Consider the following 16,984-nt stretch of genomic DNA (forward strand, 5'->3'; position numbering starts at 1 on the left):
CCCCCTATACTCACTTTTGTCATTTTACTAATATTCTTTTTAGATAACAAGGCATGGTTTAACTCTGAAAATGGTGATTTTTAGCATTTGCTCTGTTTGGTGCCAGTGTACTCACAAAGCAACTGGATTGATGACTTTGACCTGTTTAGTGGCTTTACATAGGCTTTATTCAACTTTTGTTTGTACAAGAAGCTTTGGCTCATTTAAATGTGTGGTGGAGCTCTCCTTGCTTTCACAGCACCTTTCAGATATGGTTATTGAGCCATGGTGGGCCATTCCTGTTATGAATAAGCTCACTTGACACATACAACACTGTTGAATTTTAACCATTGATACTCCACATTTTTAGTCTTGGAGATGAAAATTTGATGCTAACTGCCCAAGCAGCCATCAGCCTATTTCTTCTTGAACTTGCAAAGTATAAATGTTTTTCTGCCTTTCTTAACATTCTTTTTAATACTTTTAGTCAGCATTATAATCGTTGATGCCCTCTTCTACATCTCTCTAATATTTTGGGTTTGTTTGTCGTCATGAGATTCAAGTTTGTTATCAAGAGTCATTTCTTAACTGACTGCTCAGTCAGATAAGGTGTTTAGTACAATGTCACATGAATCTATATTTTATTCTTGTGCTCTAATCAGAGTATCCCAGTCAGTACCTGAAAGGTTTAATCTACATTTACATACATACTGTCCCTGTAGGAAGGAGGGTACCTCATATCATTGTTAGTTGTTCCATTTTCTGTTCCACTCACAAATGGCGTAAGGGAAAAATGATTGTCTGTATGCCTCCATATGAGCCCTATTTCTCATATCTTGTCTTGACAGTCCTTATACAAAATGTACATTGGTGGCAGTAGAATCATTCTACAAACAGTTGTAAGTGCATATTCTCTCAATTTTCTCTGTGTTTTTTACAAAAAGAATGTTGTCTTCCCTCCACATATTCCCATTTGAATTCATCTAGCACCTCTGTAACAATCGCGTATGGGATCCCAAACACATGAATAGTATTAAAGAATGGGTTGCACAGTCACCTTTATAGATGAGCTACACTTTCCTAAGATTCTCACAATACACCAAGGTCGACCATTTGCCTTCACTACTACTGTCTTTATGTGCTTGTTCCATTTGATATCACTTCGCTTAATTACACATAGATATTTAATCTACATGGCTGTGTCAAGCAGCATGCCACCAAGACTGTATCTGAACGTCACGTGATTGTTTTCCCCACTTGTCTGAATAACTTACATTTTTCCCCATTTGGGACAAGTTTCCATTCACCACAACAAATAGAAATTCTGTCTTAAGTCATCCTATACCCTTCTGCAGCCACTCAGTGACAATAATTTCCTGTATATTACAGTGTCATCAGCTAACAATCACAGATTTATTCTCACCCTACCTGGCAGATAATTTATGTACTGGGTGATTATAATTGAAGTGCACCTATTCACAGAAACATGATAGATATGCTAATGCGTTGATGTGGAACAGTTCTATGCTTGAAAACAAATTAGTTCCAGTTCTGGCTACCAAGGACAAATCTGGTGCTGTGCACTGTTTGTATGATTGTATGACATCCATGTTGTCATTTGGCAAGCCATTACATGAGTGAAGAGTATGGTGATTGAGAAGATAGACTGTGAGATTTTAGTGAAACTGTTTTTTGTGAACAGCAGCTTTGAGAGAGTATCAGTGACTGAAAGGTCTGGGGAGATGCCTGATACATTTAAATGGTTTAAAGAACGTATTAATGTAATTTGAAAATGCGGATAAGCTCAGAGTGACACCTGGAAGAGGAATGCATCCTATGCTAGTGGAAATTATTGATGAGGCTGTTGTTTCTGTAAATTACCATGCAGCATGTGCCTTGGGTAGTGCTGGTGCTCTGAGAGTTGTCCATCCCATGGTCAACAGTACGGAAAAATTTGCTGTCTATTTTACAATGGTACCTGTAAAAGACCCAGACTGTGCAGCAAATGGGACCTAGTGATCTGCAGAAATGTTCTGAATTTGCTTTTGGGTTTCTGTCACAGATTGAAGTTGAAGACCTGTGACCAAACAATATTCTATGTAGTGATGAGGCACATTCTGCACTACAGGGTGCAATGAATACACAGAACTGCTGGATTTGGGATAGTGTTAAACCGTGTGTTGTGCACAAAGAGCCACTGCACTCACTGTAAGTGGCTGTGTGGTGTGGATTCACCTGCCCCTTTATTCTCGGTTTGTTCTTTTTTGAAGAGAATACACCCAGAGGACCTGTGAGGTGTACCATGACGTGATTCTTCAATGTCTGCTTGTCATTGATATCTCCTTGTACAGTGTATGATTCTTGCTTTGGAAGAAAATAACTGTGTGGAAACCACTGTTTTTCTGCAACGCTTCATGTCACTCACCCAGTGAAAGATCTGCTTAATGCAACCTTCCATGAATGTTTTACATCCATACATTGTCCAGATACATGGCCTTGCAAGATCACCTGATCTGAGTGCATGTGACTTTTGGCTCTGGGAATATCTAAGAGATTGTGTTTACCAGGGACATGTTTGGTCTCTACCCGATCTGAAGGCCAGTATACGGGAACACATTGCTCGGATTCCACCAGAACTGCTGCAAGCAAATGTTTATCATGTAATTTTATGGACGCAGCATCTCGTTGATGTACCCAGTGCTCATACTGAACAAATTGTGTAAGCACCAGTTAATACGAAAATCAATATTACACCTGCCTCACATGTCTGACCTTTCCTGCCCACATCCCGTTTCTAATCCCTTACATGTGGAAACATTTCTGTACATCTTTCTTGCATTCATAGTCCCAGATTTGCACCTGGTGGCTGAAATTGGAACTAATTCTTTTTTCAGCATAAATCAGTTCTGCATTAATGCATTAGAATATCTACCAAGTTTTGCTGCCATGTGGTAATTACAGCCCACTCTGGACCCTCTGTGAGTAACTGCACTTTAATTATAGCCTGGCATAGAAGGAACACGAGCACTCCTTATCGGTTCTCATGGGCACTCCAGACAGTATCCTTATCTCTGATGAGCATTTGCTACCAAGGACAAATACTGGGATTTATAACATTTTCTAAGTTCTTTTTGGAGAGGAGGAGACCTGTTTTTATTCTAGCTGTTAGTACATTGTTGTATTTCTCTTAACACCTTGTGTGATTTCCTGGCTTCTGTGTACTAGACAGAAAGTGTTAGCATGTTTCCAGTAGACTGTAAGCAGTCAACCATATACTTTTTGTGATTTTTTAAATTTTTTTTTTCAGTTGTCAGTATCTATGAACAATTTGTCCTTGTTTCTTGTGAGTACTGTACGGCATGACACGAATTTGTACATAGAATTATTTACATCCTTGTTTAAATAATGCAAGAGGAAGAAACAATATGTATGTGATAAACGAATGTAATATTAGCATAACTCTCAGAGGTAATGGTAATGTATGTTAAGTGCTTTTCCTTATACGGATGAGGCAGCAGTTACTTCACTTTATAACTGCAACACTGACTGCTGTTCAGTAGTGGAATGTTCGTTAAATAGTCTCTGCTGAACAATGTAGTGTGAACTGCAGAGTGATCATGTAGATGTAGAGATACAATTATAACCACTCAACAATAACTGCACAGTTCTTCCAATCTCACATTGTGTGTGTGCTATACATATTGCCTGTTTGAAGTTTCGGGTTATTATATTGAAATATTAATGTATAATTTAACAGTGTTGCAAGCTTGTTTATGGTCTGTTGTTATTTTTTAAAGGATATAGCAAATGTTCCAATATGGATGCAGGATCACATCAGCAGGGAGATGATGAGGATGATGTCTTGCCATCTTTACAAACAGTCACGAATTTTGATGATGGTATGAGCTTTTACTATTGTGTTATGTTATCTAATATTAAGTAATACTCATAATAAGTGAGTAACACTACCAGCACTAACAAAACTTCCAGTGAATTAAGAACTATACATAAACAAAGAAATATGTAATGAATCTTTAGATATCTGGCAATTCCTCCAGGGCCAAAAAGTTTTTACCATTCTTGGGAAATGAGTTCTGTATGTAGTAACCTGTTGGTTACTGCACCTTTCGGCCCTCTATGGCAAGTGTAATGCCTGCCAACACTAGGATAGTCTGACCACTGACCGTCATCAGCAGCATTGCTTGGTGCACGCAGCACTACACCAGTGACACCTGACATGAATAGCATCTTTGTAAGGGCATGCACAGACCTCTGAGCCAATCATTCTTAAATGTGTTTGAGACGTGTAAAGTACGGATGTTGTTCAATAAGTAAGGCCCCACATTTTTTTAAAAAGCCATTAAGACACATAGACAAACTTCGTTGGTGGTGCTTCATATTTAATGTTTGTTCTGTGAAGTTTAACCATTCTGGCAGATGGCAGAGCCATAGTACAACATCAAAATGGTGTCTACATACAACTCACATTACAAGCAGTGTGCTGTTATTGAATTCTTGTGGGCAAAAAAGGAAACTGTGGTGAATAGCTAAAAACGTTTGTGTGCAGTGTATGGTGCTGCTGCAGCTGATAGGAGTACAGTTGTGCGATGGGTAAACAAAGTGACAGCCTCAGGAAATGCAGAAAAACAACTCCTTGATCAGCCATGTTCGGGATGTCCTGTCACGGCCTCTGCTCCAGACATGCTGAATTGTACGGATGCATTATTCATGCCGATTGGCGCATCACAACTCGATAATTGGCTCTACAGTTGTCGGTCAGCATTGGGAGTGTGTCTGCAATGATCGAGACTCTCGGGTATTCAAAGAGGTGCTCACAGTGGACCATAAGATTCAAAGAAAGGCCATTTCATCTGAATTGTTGGAGCATTCTGAGACCGATGAAGAGGCCTTTCTGTTACTGATCGCAACGGGGGACAAAAGTTTGGTGTACCACTTTGCGCTGGAAAGAGCTTTTACCAGCACGGAATACATGCTCTTCACAACGTTGGCATATGGGCATAGAACGTGATGGAGACTATGTAGAAAAATAGGACATGAACAAGACATGTTGATATGTATGTCACCAAATTCTGACTCTTTAACAGTAAATGTGTTTTGAGGAAAATAAATGTGGGCCATTACTTATGAACGACCCTTGTACTTCACATTATTCTTGTGGATATCACTCCATGACCCATTAAATTGTGTCTGATTTTATGGCCATTTGTTTCCTTGTGTTCCTATTTAGAGTACAAGTGGTGATGTCGAGGATCGAATTTTTGTGTGTTTTGGATTCTGGTTTTTCTGCCATTTGACTCTTTCATGTAGGCTTTAGTCAGGTTACTTCTGCAACTACAGCAGGTGCATATGGCCATGTTAGAACAGTTGTTGGCTACTTTGACCCAGACTGAGCTGACGGCTGTTCATTTGCTGCTGTTCTTCCCTTATGATGAATCCACAGTCACTTGTGCACCTGCCTCCTTTCACATTTTTTTAGAACAGCTTATGATTGTTGTCTCTCATCGCACCTGTCATCTTCTTCAACAATTCATGGCTTTGTGGGTGATTGACACAGAGGGCTCTAAGGTTCATTTTTTACTGTGAGTACCCCCCTCTTATGTATCAATAACTGTGCCAGTTAGCTCCTCTTCAAGAATCAGCTTTACTTTCTTTTGATGATATGTGTAATTTACTGTTCTCCTTTCACCACAACCATATCCATGTTATGTTATGTTATGTTATGTGGTTTATTCATCTCATTACATACAATTTTCAAATCATTTGATTTGATGTACAGGAGACATGTCAAGGTTTACAAAAGAAACTTTTTTCACTTTTTTAAGAGAACTACAAAAGTTTACATTATATTTTACATTTCTAAGTTACAGCTACACATGTACATAAAATAATAAATGTATTACAATCCCTGTGTTCAGATTGTGAAGCTGTCCTCAATGAATTCATCGACAGAATAATAACACTTTTCCACCAGGAGAGTAAAGAGCAATCTTTTCAGTGAACCAATCTCCATTTTAAATATATTACTGCCTTTTATTTTATTGAAAATTTTTAACCCCATATACTCTGGCGTTTGGGCATAAAGTTTTAAACGATGTGTTGGAAGTTTGAAGTTATCTCTGTGGCGAGTGCTGTAGTTGTGGTCAAAACGGAAATTGTCTAGTGTATGTTGATTTCTATATAGGAACACCACCATCTCATATATGTAAAGTGAGGGGATAGATAGTACTTTTAAATTTTTTAACAGTGGTCGACAGGATTCCCGTTTTTTTGCAACACACATGTTTCTAATTACTTTCTTTTGTAATACTAGGAGCCTAGTGACATTTGCTGAATTTCCCCAGAAGATTATGCCATAACGAATAACTGACTCAAAGTAGCAGTGATAAACTATCTTTCTGGTATCTATGTTTGTGGCACCTGACAAAATACACATTGCAAATGCTAAGTTGTTCAGTTGATTTGCTAAGTAATCTATGTGTACCTTCCAATTTAAATTTTTGTCAAGATTTAGGCCTAAGAACTTCACGTGGTTTGCTTCTGTGATATCCTGATCATTGCAAGTTATCTTTATTTCACTCCTTTCTACTGACCATGTGGTCACTGAAAGTGTTAAATCCCACTGATGCCGCAAACAGCTGCAGGAATTGTATCGAGCTTGTGCAGCTGAGCTTCACAACCTCATTTCGTAAGTGTCAGGAGTCTTATGCGGACAGTATGGTCGGAGGCGCAATCAGTTGTTTGATCCAAGATAAGGAGGTGTGCCAGTGGAACCCTGTGTTAGAAGAGGTTTTAAATATTGCACAATCTTTCAAGATCTCCTGCTTCTCCAATTAGAGGCTTGGCGTGATGTCACCCTTGTTGACAGCATGCAGCTATGGAGCATGGAGACTAGCATGCTGGGAGAAGAACTAGCTGCAGCACAAACCGACCTTCGGGTTTGATGCAGAAAACATGTTGTCAGCGACAGAAACAGTGAACACGACTTCCTTTGTGCTGATCAATTCACACAGCATCAGCAGATGGCCTGCCCCAAGCGGTAGAACTCTTGCAAAAAAAAAAAAAAAAAGGGGGGGGGGGTTTTCACTCTCTGACCCCTCCCCCACTCTACCTCCTGTTCCCCCTCTACCTCCCCTTTCCTCCTCCACTTCCCAGGAGTCATTGCAGGAATCAATGGACACCAATGTTCATATTGTTTGGTCATTGTGTTCACTGTTGTCTGTGGGCCAAAACAAACTTTTCATTGAAGTGTGGGTGATGGATAAGCCATTAATCCTACAGGTAGACACGGAAGCTGCTGTGTCCCTAGTCAACTCACAGTCATATGCCAAGTTAGGGTCCCCACCATTGGCATGCATCGTGCATTGGTTGGTTACAATATAACAAACAGCAAATTCCTATTCTTGGGTAATTCATGGTGGTCACAGTTTATGAATCAGCTGTCTGTTTCATTACATACTTGGTGGATAATAATGCACGTACTGAAAATGTGTGTGGTTCAGATGTCTTTGCTACATTTGGTTTTTATTGTGAATATGGTGCATCTGGTGTAAGACCAAGTGCCCTTTCACAAATTGGATTCCTCGTGTTCTGAGTTTTCGGTTCTGTTTACCCCGGGATTAGGATGTGCAAATAATTTCACGGCACACATCACTCTCAAAACCTCTGCTTGCTCTCACTTTCTATGGCCAAGGTCAGTGCCAGTGGCTGTATATGATCAAGTTAACACAGAGATGGATTGTTTAATGTTACTTGGAGTGATTAGAAAATTTCATCGGCTCTTTGGCAACTTCAAGGTCACTACTTACCCCCTGCCTTGCCTGGAGGAGTTGGTCACAAAGTTGGCTGGTGGTCAGCTCTTTCCGAAAACCAACTTGGCTGAAGCCCACCTTTAGATTCCACTGGATGAGATATCAAACCAGCTGCTTGTGGTTAATACACCTTTCAACACCTGTCACTATCGATGACTAATGTTTGGGGCCACTTGTGCACCTGCCTCCTTTCAACATTTTTTAGATCAGCTTATGATGATTGTCTCTCATTGCACATGTCATCTTTCAACATTTTTAGCACATCTTTTGAGAGTCATCCCTCATTGCATTAGCTACCTTGATGAGATTGTCATGACAGGTGCTATCGTGGAGGATCACCTACATAACCTCTTTTAAAAAGAGTAACCTGCTATTTGATTGTGTGTTATTATGTGGATGGCTTCCCCATCACAAGTTGCCCACATTGCGTCTGCTGTGGCGCAGGTCTGGTGTTCTGGCAATTTGTACACCTGATACAACATGAGTGCCCTGACTGTCCAATAGGTTGGACATTGACCCACTACATAATTTTTATGCGTTGTGCTTTTGTTTCTCCCTCCTGGATGGTCTTATTCTCCTGTCAACGGAAGGATTTACTCCCCAAATCATGGTTTCAGCGGCATTATGTGGGGAGGTCCTCTGGTTATTACATCATGGTCATTGGGGGACTTGCATACAGAACTGTTGGCATGCCCACCATGTGTTATGGCCAGGCATCAATCGGGATGTGGAACACCTTGCTGCAACATGCCACAAGTGTTCCCAGTCAGCAGATGGTGCCGCACACTGTTTTTTGCCATAGTCAGCCCCTACATTGCCTTGGGAAAGAGTCCACGTTGATTTCACTGGTCCCTTTTAGAGACTTTCTGGTTATTGACAGTTGATGCTTTTTCTCATTTTCCTTATGTTGTTCGCTGTCCATCTGCAACAGCAGATGTGATTGTCAAAGCGTGTCAGAGATGTTCTCCATAGAAGGCTTCCTTGTGGACTGGATTTGGACAATGGTCCTCAGTTTGAGGCACAGTCTTTCAAGGAAATATTGTACACACTATGCCATTTGCCATGTCAAGCAGATCCTTTCCATCTGCAATCGAACAGCGAGGTGAAATGCCATCTCTGAACATTTGATATGCAGATGCGCAAGCACTTTGAAGGTACACTTCGAAGGTATCCTGTCAGAGAAGGCTCTCATATTTTTTTAAGCTCTTACTGAATGATGCCAATTGGGGCAAGAGCCCTACCAAGTTCCTGCTTGGTCGTTAGCCATAGACACTGCTCAACCTCTTGTTGCTGGGTAGGTGTCCCCCATGGCACCCCTTTTGTTGACGTTCACATCTGCCACACCAGTCTGGGCCAGGGCATTTTGATGATGCCCTCATGGGATTCCAGCCATCGTCCACAGCCAGTGTGGTTGCTGTGTCTTCATGTTTTACACCAAAGATTGACTCGTGACATGCCACCAAACCCATTTGTGTCCCAGGATGGGTTCAGGCTCCCCTCCTCATGTGGGACTGACACCTCGTTCTTCATTGGCTTTGGCCACTCTTGAGGGTGGAGGCATCACCGATGGTGGGTTTGCCTCCTGCAGCCAATGCTGGCACCTCTCATGGTGCTGAGCAGATGCTGCTGTTAACAAGGATGGAAGCCAGGTCTCCATTGCCAAAGGCTCTCCACCATCATTGCTGCCCCTGCTGGCACCTGACGCCGTGAAATCTGATGTGCAAATGGTGGCTCCCCCCCTCCCTCTCCTGTCGCCAGTCTTGTCCACCAGTTGCCCCAGGGTCCACAAGCAGCAAGGGTGCCATCATCCCACCAACTTTCTTCTGTATGCACTGGTCTGGGCAGCTTGGGCACTTCTCGCACCTGCAACCACCACCCCCAGCACCATTACGAATGCCCCCCAGGGGGCTCACCACTCTTTGGTGAGTTTGTTCGTGGCTACCACTGGGCCCCCATCCTTTGCAACACCTTTTCCCTTTCCATGCTGCATGTCTATCCTCCTGCTATTCTCCATCCCCTCTGTTGGGGAACATGTCTGAGATATTTTTGGGAATATGTTCTGAAGTTTTAGTAGGCTGAGATCAGAACAGTCCTTCAACTGTTTTTTCTTTCTTTCTTCATTCTCCATCTCCTACCCTTCCTCTGCTTTGGCATTTGAGGGTCCTCCTTGTTTCTTCATCCTCCCTGTACAGTCCTGAAGTCCAGCCCACAAGTTTTTGATGTATAATAGGGGACTGAGTAGCATGTAATTCCCAACCTTGGGTCAACAGGTAGGGTTCGCACAGACCCCCTGGTAAAGGCCAAGCCCAGGGAGAGGTGACTGCAGGCTGTGACCTTCCCAAATTGCCAATTGGTCCCTCTGTCTGGAGTTCGGGAGGTGTGTCCTGTGGTGTGAACAGTTATCTAAAGCAGGTAAGCCTCTCTCTGAGGGGGCCCCCATTGGAAGGAGCATGCCATTGGAGACACTGGCAATCATGGCGGATTCGTTTCACAATGAGTCAGTCACCATCTCAGTCCACGTCTACTAAACATAAATGGAAGTGGCTAAAGATTCAAAGACTCTCGTAGCTGCACCTCAGTTCCTCATGGTATCACATACTGTAGGTCAGTCCTTTTCTACAGTTGAGAGACATGTTGATGCAGTTGCAGGCCCTGTGAAATCCTGCTCTCATTTATCCAATAGGGCTTTGCTCCTGGAGAGCAGTAGCGATTTTCAAGCCCAACAACTGCTTACAGCTTCGCTCCTCCACAGCTATCCTGTTCATGTTGAGGCCCATTGAATGCAGAATTCTTTGTGTGGTGTTATTTACACTCGGCTTTTTGATAGTGTAACTGAGGGAGAAATCAAAACTTACCTCTCTGATCAGGGCATGACTGCAGTCTATCGAGAAATGAAAAAGGTTGATGAAACCTTATTGCCTACACACATGCTTTTTCTTACGTTTGATCGAGTAGTACTTTCATCGAAGATCCAAGCAGGCTATGAAGTCATCATGGTCCGACCATACAGTCCCAACCTGATGCATTGCTACCATTGTCAACATTACAGTCACACTTGGATGTCCTGTAAAAACATGGCCAAATGTGTTACTTGTGTTAGGGATGCTCATGAGGGCTATTGCCCTCCATCTTCTCCCTGCTGTGTCAATTGTAATCGCGACCATTTCGCCTCATCCCGTGAGTGTCCCATGTATCTAGATGAGTGGGCCATCCAGGAGAACCAGGTGTAGGTCGCTCTCAAGTTGTTGGCTAGTCGAAAGCCCTGCATCTCTACCATCCGGCACTCACAGTACCGTTCTTGCTACGCCTTGCTCAACAAAGGACATGGCCACACTGACTTGTGACCTCCAATTGAGCACTGCAGTTGTAACATTGCACATTATCATGGTAGTATCCCAGTCTCATTCTCCTCTAGCTGTGCAACAAACCACCAAATCTTAGCCTGTGGTGGCAATTGACCTGTTACACAACTGGCAGGCCAAAGAGGACAAAAGGAATGCTCCCGTGAAGACTTTTTATGTCCCTACAGCAAACAAACATCTGAGTCTTCATTTACCAACCACAAAGGCTCTAAGAAATCAAACAAAGGCAAGCTGTCTTCCCCTTCCCTGACCTGGAGATCCTCTTCAGTAGTGTGGCCGTTTCACTGGTGCACACCACTTACCATTTTTCTGCCCTAGAATCCACAGGCCGACACTTCTGCAGATCTTAAGGAACAGTATCTTCTAGTCTGCGTGCCCCGCAGCAGTCTTCGAAGGCTGGCACTCGGTAGATGCTGAGGTGACTGCCCTTCATTTGTTCCCTCCTCCCCAATCCCTGTTATGACTCTTTGTAAGTGGAACATTTGCAGCATTAGAACCAACAAGGAGAAATTTATGGCTGTTCTTGGAATCGCAACATCCACTCTTTCTCTGACTCCAAGAAACAAAACTGTGTCCTTGCGATCGTCTTGGCGTCGTTCATTTTCTTCCGCCTGCTTTGGTGCCCTCAGGGGCTCAGCATTCATTTGCTGGGTACAGGCTTGGTGACCCTGGGGTTCCTTAGCTGGGGACAGGTAAGCAACTCCAGTCCCCTGACACTGTAAGCTCTGGGCATGCTTCAGCGACCACCATGCTGTGCAGCAGTGGAACGTTGTGTGTCTCAGGGACCGGGGATCTCAGCTTGACCGCATGGATCATAAGGACTGAATAAACCTCTATAAAAAGTCCCTCACTCTCAAGGTGTGCTGCACATTGATGGGATGCATGGCTGTTGAAGTGGATCAGTCGTTAGCGGGCAATCTGTGGGGAACCTACCACACCTCAGTTGTATAAGGCTTACTTAGGCATGTGGGGCTCTGTCTGATTGGACCCTTATTTCCCTAGCTGCATGAGGGACTGTAATGGATCCTTCAAAATTTTCTTTCCCCCTCCCAGCGGAAAGAGTCGGCCGCTGGAAGGTAACAACAACCAGTCTAACAAGAGGGCTTGTGTAGCCATTCTTCCTAAATGGGTCCATTGTAACAGAATGCATGCTGTTTTGGAGAATGTGTTTCGCATAGTTAAAAGAAGATAGGAGAATATTGTGAAATTTTCACCATTTTACATAGAGAAAGGCTTAGAAGGCATTGCTGGCACATCAAAATCTGTTAAGTTCTTGTGCAATGGGACTCTGTCGGTCGAAACATCTAGCTTCCAGCAAGTAAAGAACCTACAGAAAGCTCAATGCCTCAGGGAGTCTGCAATAGACACTGAATTGCGCAACACCTTGAACTACAGCAAAGGTGTTGTGACTTGCAGGGATGTAATTGACATTCCCTGAGAAGAGCTGAAAGCCAAATGACCTCAGGAAGGCATTGTCAATGTGCAAAACATTATGGCGGTCTTGTGAAATCAGGCTCTTTTATCATTAAACTTTCAATAGCACCAAACTTTCAGAGCATGTCAAGGCAGGTTTCTTACACCTAAGTGTATGACCTTATTTTCCAAATCCAGTGCTGTGTTTTAAACTTTCGACACACCATGCTTGGCTGTAAAGAGGAAGCCACATGTGGGAAATGTGGTAAAGTTGCCCCTTGATGGAGTTGGTTGCTCCTCTCCTCCAAAGTGTGTCAGCTGCTCTGGATGTTGAGCAGGGCTGCAGTATTTTCCTTGAGAAATGAAAGATTCAGGAGATCAAAACAACAAAGTGCATCCTGTATGGTGAAGTCAAAAAGTTATAAAAGTCCATGCTGTCCCCCACATTCACTGACCCCTTTTCTTTCATATTGAAACAGCCAGTCCTTAAAAGTGATGCCGCGACACAAACAGAGGTTGCTACTGTCAGCACTAGCACCTGTGTTTGTCAATGCACTTGTGCTGCTACAGTTCCTTTGAAGCCTGCCCCTCCCCCTAGAACTTCAGAAAAGGCTGTGGTTACTGACATCATGGAACTTCCTGCCCCTCCACAGGTCAAGTCTTGTGCATTGCCCAGCACTGCTACCACAACTACCACTTCCGAGGTTGTGACTTCAAAGCCAGCTCAGACCAAAAAATCGAAGTTGAATGTGAAGAACCACCCACTGAAGGAGACATGAGCTACACAGTCAGATAATGTTGATATACTATCTGACGTCTCTTTCGAATCTTCTGCAGAGGCAGTGGAGCTTGATGTCGGACTGGGGCAATCGTCTCGCCCCAAGACTTGTGGGCTCCCTTACCTGGCAGAAAGTTAGGATGAAAGTACTACCACCATGATAGGTGGCTCCATTTAAACAGCGGAACATTAATGGATTTAGGACACATGTAGAAGAACTGAAACTCCTAGCCCGCCACTGCCCCCATGATTATGTTTACAGGAAACACATTTTAAAAGCATCTGATGCTGCTGTACTACAAGGCTATATGCTACATCACAAGGATGACCTGACTGGCGAAAGGGCCAAAGGAGGAGTTGCCATGTTTGTCAATAATGTGCACCACTCCTCTGCTCTCCCCCTGGCTACTGACCTGCAAGCAGTTGCAGTTGAAATCCATGCATGTTGGAGGATTACAGTTTGCTCTTTTTATTTACCTCTGCTGGGTGCAATAGACTCTGAGGCTCTCACAGATCTTATGGAACAATTCCCTCAACCATTTCTCCTCCTGGGAGACTTCAGTATCCATCATGTCCTGTGGGGCTTGATCTCAACTTGACCTCGGGTTTGGGTTTTGGAGAGCCTCTTGACATCTCATGAGCTGTGCATCCTAAACACTGGTACTCCAACTCATTTCTGTGCTGTTACTGACTCATTCTCGACCATCGACCTCTCTCTTCAGCCCTCACTGACTCTGTTCACTGGGAGGTCATTGATGACCTTCATTCCAGTGACCACTGCCCAGTCTGTATTCACATACTGCATGGTGGATTGCTGAGCAGAGTCACTAACATGGATGATTGCCAGGGCTACCTGGCCTCTTTTCAGCCAGTTGGGACCACACCACGTGTGTGATCCATAGTGCTGCTGCTTATCCACTCCACAGTCTTTTGGTCCTCTTAGGAGGCGACCTGTACCTTGGTGGACAGAAGAGCCATTCAGCCATCGTTCCAGATGCGTGGTTCTTAGGTGGTTTAAATGCTGCCTGACAGTGGGCAACCTCACAGCATTTCGAATCCCAAGAGCCAAAGCTTGCAGCGTCATTAAGAAGAGCAAGAAACAGTCATGGCAAGCACTCTTGGACTACATCAACGGTTCCACTTGTTCTTCAAAAAGTATGGGAAGCCACCTGGAGGATTTCCAGTAAACACAGTTGTTTACCAATAGCAGCAGCACTGAAATAGGGGTGTCACCAAATGACACCCCCAGACATCGCTCAGACACTGGCTGATCATTTTGCAAATACTATAGCTGATGCAAGCCAGGATCCGGCATTTTGTTGCTACTATGCAACTGTCAAGAAGGGCAAGTTGGACGTCAGAGCCAACTGTTCCTTTCTCCATGCAGGAACTTGAATTGCCACTGTCTGAGACTTGTGATACTACACCCGGTCATGACCAAATCCAGTACTGCATGCTTTGCCATTTGCCAGCGGTGTCAAAGGAAATCTTCCTCAAGGAAATCTTATATGGCAGAGAGGCAACTTCCTGAACTCATGGAGGGAGGCGGTTCTGATACCTCTCCTGAAACCAGGAAGGGACTGTACATCTCCCAGTAGGTACAGGAGTATCACCTTAAAGGGCTGTGTAGGAAAGATGCTGGAGTGAATGGTTAACTGTTGTGTGGTCTGAGTGTTAGAGACCAGACATCTCCTTAGCCCCTCTAAGTGTGGATTCCGGAGATATTGGTCCACTGTCGACAACCCGATCCTGTTAGAGGCAGCTATTCAGCAGTCTTTCTTACGCAACCAACATTGTTTCAGTATATTCTTTGATATCAGTAAGGTTTATGATACTACTTGGAGACAACTGCATCAGTGGGGCTTTCGTGACCACTTCCCCATCTTCATATGGTCTTTCCTTTCTCAACATTTTTTTCAGACTCGAGTTGGGGACTGGCTCTCAGATCGTTTTGAGCAGGAGAATGCTGTCCCTCAGGGCAGTGTTTTAGGCGTTACGCTCTATGCCATAGCATAAATAGTATGCCATCTACGGTAAGGATTCCTGTACAGTGCTCCTTAACTGGGGACAATTTGGCTCTTTTCTGTTCCTCCTCGCCATCAGTTGCAGCTTGCAGTGCAGAGGTTAGAGGAGTGGGCTGCAAAGACGGGTTGCCAGTTTTCTGTGGATAAGTGTGTTTGTGTGTGTTCATTTTAATTCTTCTCATCATATTTTTAATTTGCCTGCCTTGCATATGGGGGACACTATCCTACATTTTAGAGACTCAGTGCAATTTCTGGTCCTCATTTTTGACTCTAAATCATCGAGGTTGCCACACCTGAGAGACCTGAAAACCAGAACCCTGGTGGCACTGAATTTCTTAAAGTGCCTTAGCCACAGGTTTTGGGGGGTGGACAGTGTGCATCTCCTCCAGTTTTATTGGGCTTTCGTGCATTTGCAGCTGGACTATGGGTACACGGATATGGATCAGCAAGGTCTTCTTATTTGAAGATCTGTGACGCTGTCCACCATGAAGGGATTCAGCCAGTCACGGGTACTTATAGGACCAGTCCCGTATCCAACCTCTATGTTGAGTCTGGAGAACTGCCACTTACCATCCGGTGACAGCTCTTCTTGGTGCATCAGGAGTGTAAGATCCTCACAGCTCCAACTTCACCCACACAGCATACTCTTGCTCATATACCTCTGGAACACCTTTTCTCCCACTGTCCACGAGCCACAATGTCGTTTGGGATTGGCATGCAGTGTGTGCTAGAGTCACTTGGTGCTGAGCGTGTACAACCCCAAATCCAGGGTTTTAACTGTCTGCTGCCCTGGTTGCTGCAGAGGCCTAGCATCATATTAGATTTAGTGCAGTACAGGAGAGATTGCACTCCTGCTTCTGCTTTTAACTTGGTATTTTCAGACATTTTATACAAGCACCACCACTATGTAGCCGTCTTTATGGATGGGTCTAAGCAGGGAGACTTAATTGGTTGCTCTGTTGTTTTCCCAGGTCCGACTGCCTCAAGAATTTACTATCTTCAGGGCAGAATTATAAGCGATCTTGCGAGCACTGGAGCAGAAGAGATGTTCTCCCAGTGATAAATTTCTTGTCCGTTCAGATTCTCTAAGTGCCCCTCACTCTCTCCGATGTTTGTACCCATCAGATAAAGTCATTAAGGATGCCCCTCCCCCCCCCCCCCAAGCTACGATGACTGGGTAAGGATGTGTTGTTCTGCTGGGTACCTGGGCACATGGGAACTGCTGGGAATGAGAGGGTGGGTCGAGCAGCCGAGGAGGCATGATGTCATGATTCTCAGTTATTTCAGTGTACTAGCCCCCTGCATGCTATCACCTAGCTGTTGAGGTAAAAAGTCATGTGTCGATGGAAAGTTGAGAAGCTGGAAGTGGCCAACAACAAGCTCCGTGTAGTAGAGCCCACAATTCAGCTGTGGAGTACGTCCTTCCAGCCACATCGACAGGATGAGGTCCTTCTTACTCATCATCGCATAGGCCACAGCCCCATGATAGATGGATTCTTAGTCCGGCAAACGGACCCTCCAGTGTGTGGTGCTTGTGGTATGCAGATGATGGTGCGCTACATTTTATTGGAGAGCATTTTATTTGCTGACCAGCAGACT

The 16,984-nt window shown here is 44.0% G+C and overlaps 1 protein-coding gene across 1 annotated transcript in view; it reads left to right on the forward strand.

The window, feature by feature from the left end:
- LOC124797903 (eukaryotic translation initiation factor 2-alpha kinase 1-like) overlaps positions 1-16,984 on the forward strand; it is a 153,263-nt gene that overhangs the window by 19,567 nt on the left and 116,712 nt on the right. Inside the window, exon 3 of the mRNA XM_047261022.1 lies at positions 3,777-3,878. Within this exon, the coding sequence (XP_047116978.1) occupies positions 3,797-3,878 (82 nt within the window). The 5' untranslated portion in view covers positions 3,777-3,796. The remainder of the gene's footprint in view (positions 1-3,776; positions 3,879-16,984) is intronic.

Source organism: Schistocerca piceifrons, chromosome 5 (assembly GCF_021461385.2).
Source record: "Schistocerca piceifrons isolate TAMUIC-IGC-003096 chromosome 5, iqSchPice1.1, whole genome shotgun sequence".
Lineage (NCBI taxonomy): Eukaryota > Metazoa > Arthropoda > Insecta > Orthoptera > Acrididae > Schistocerca > Schistocerca piceifrons.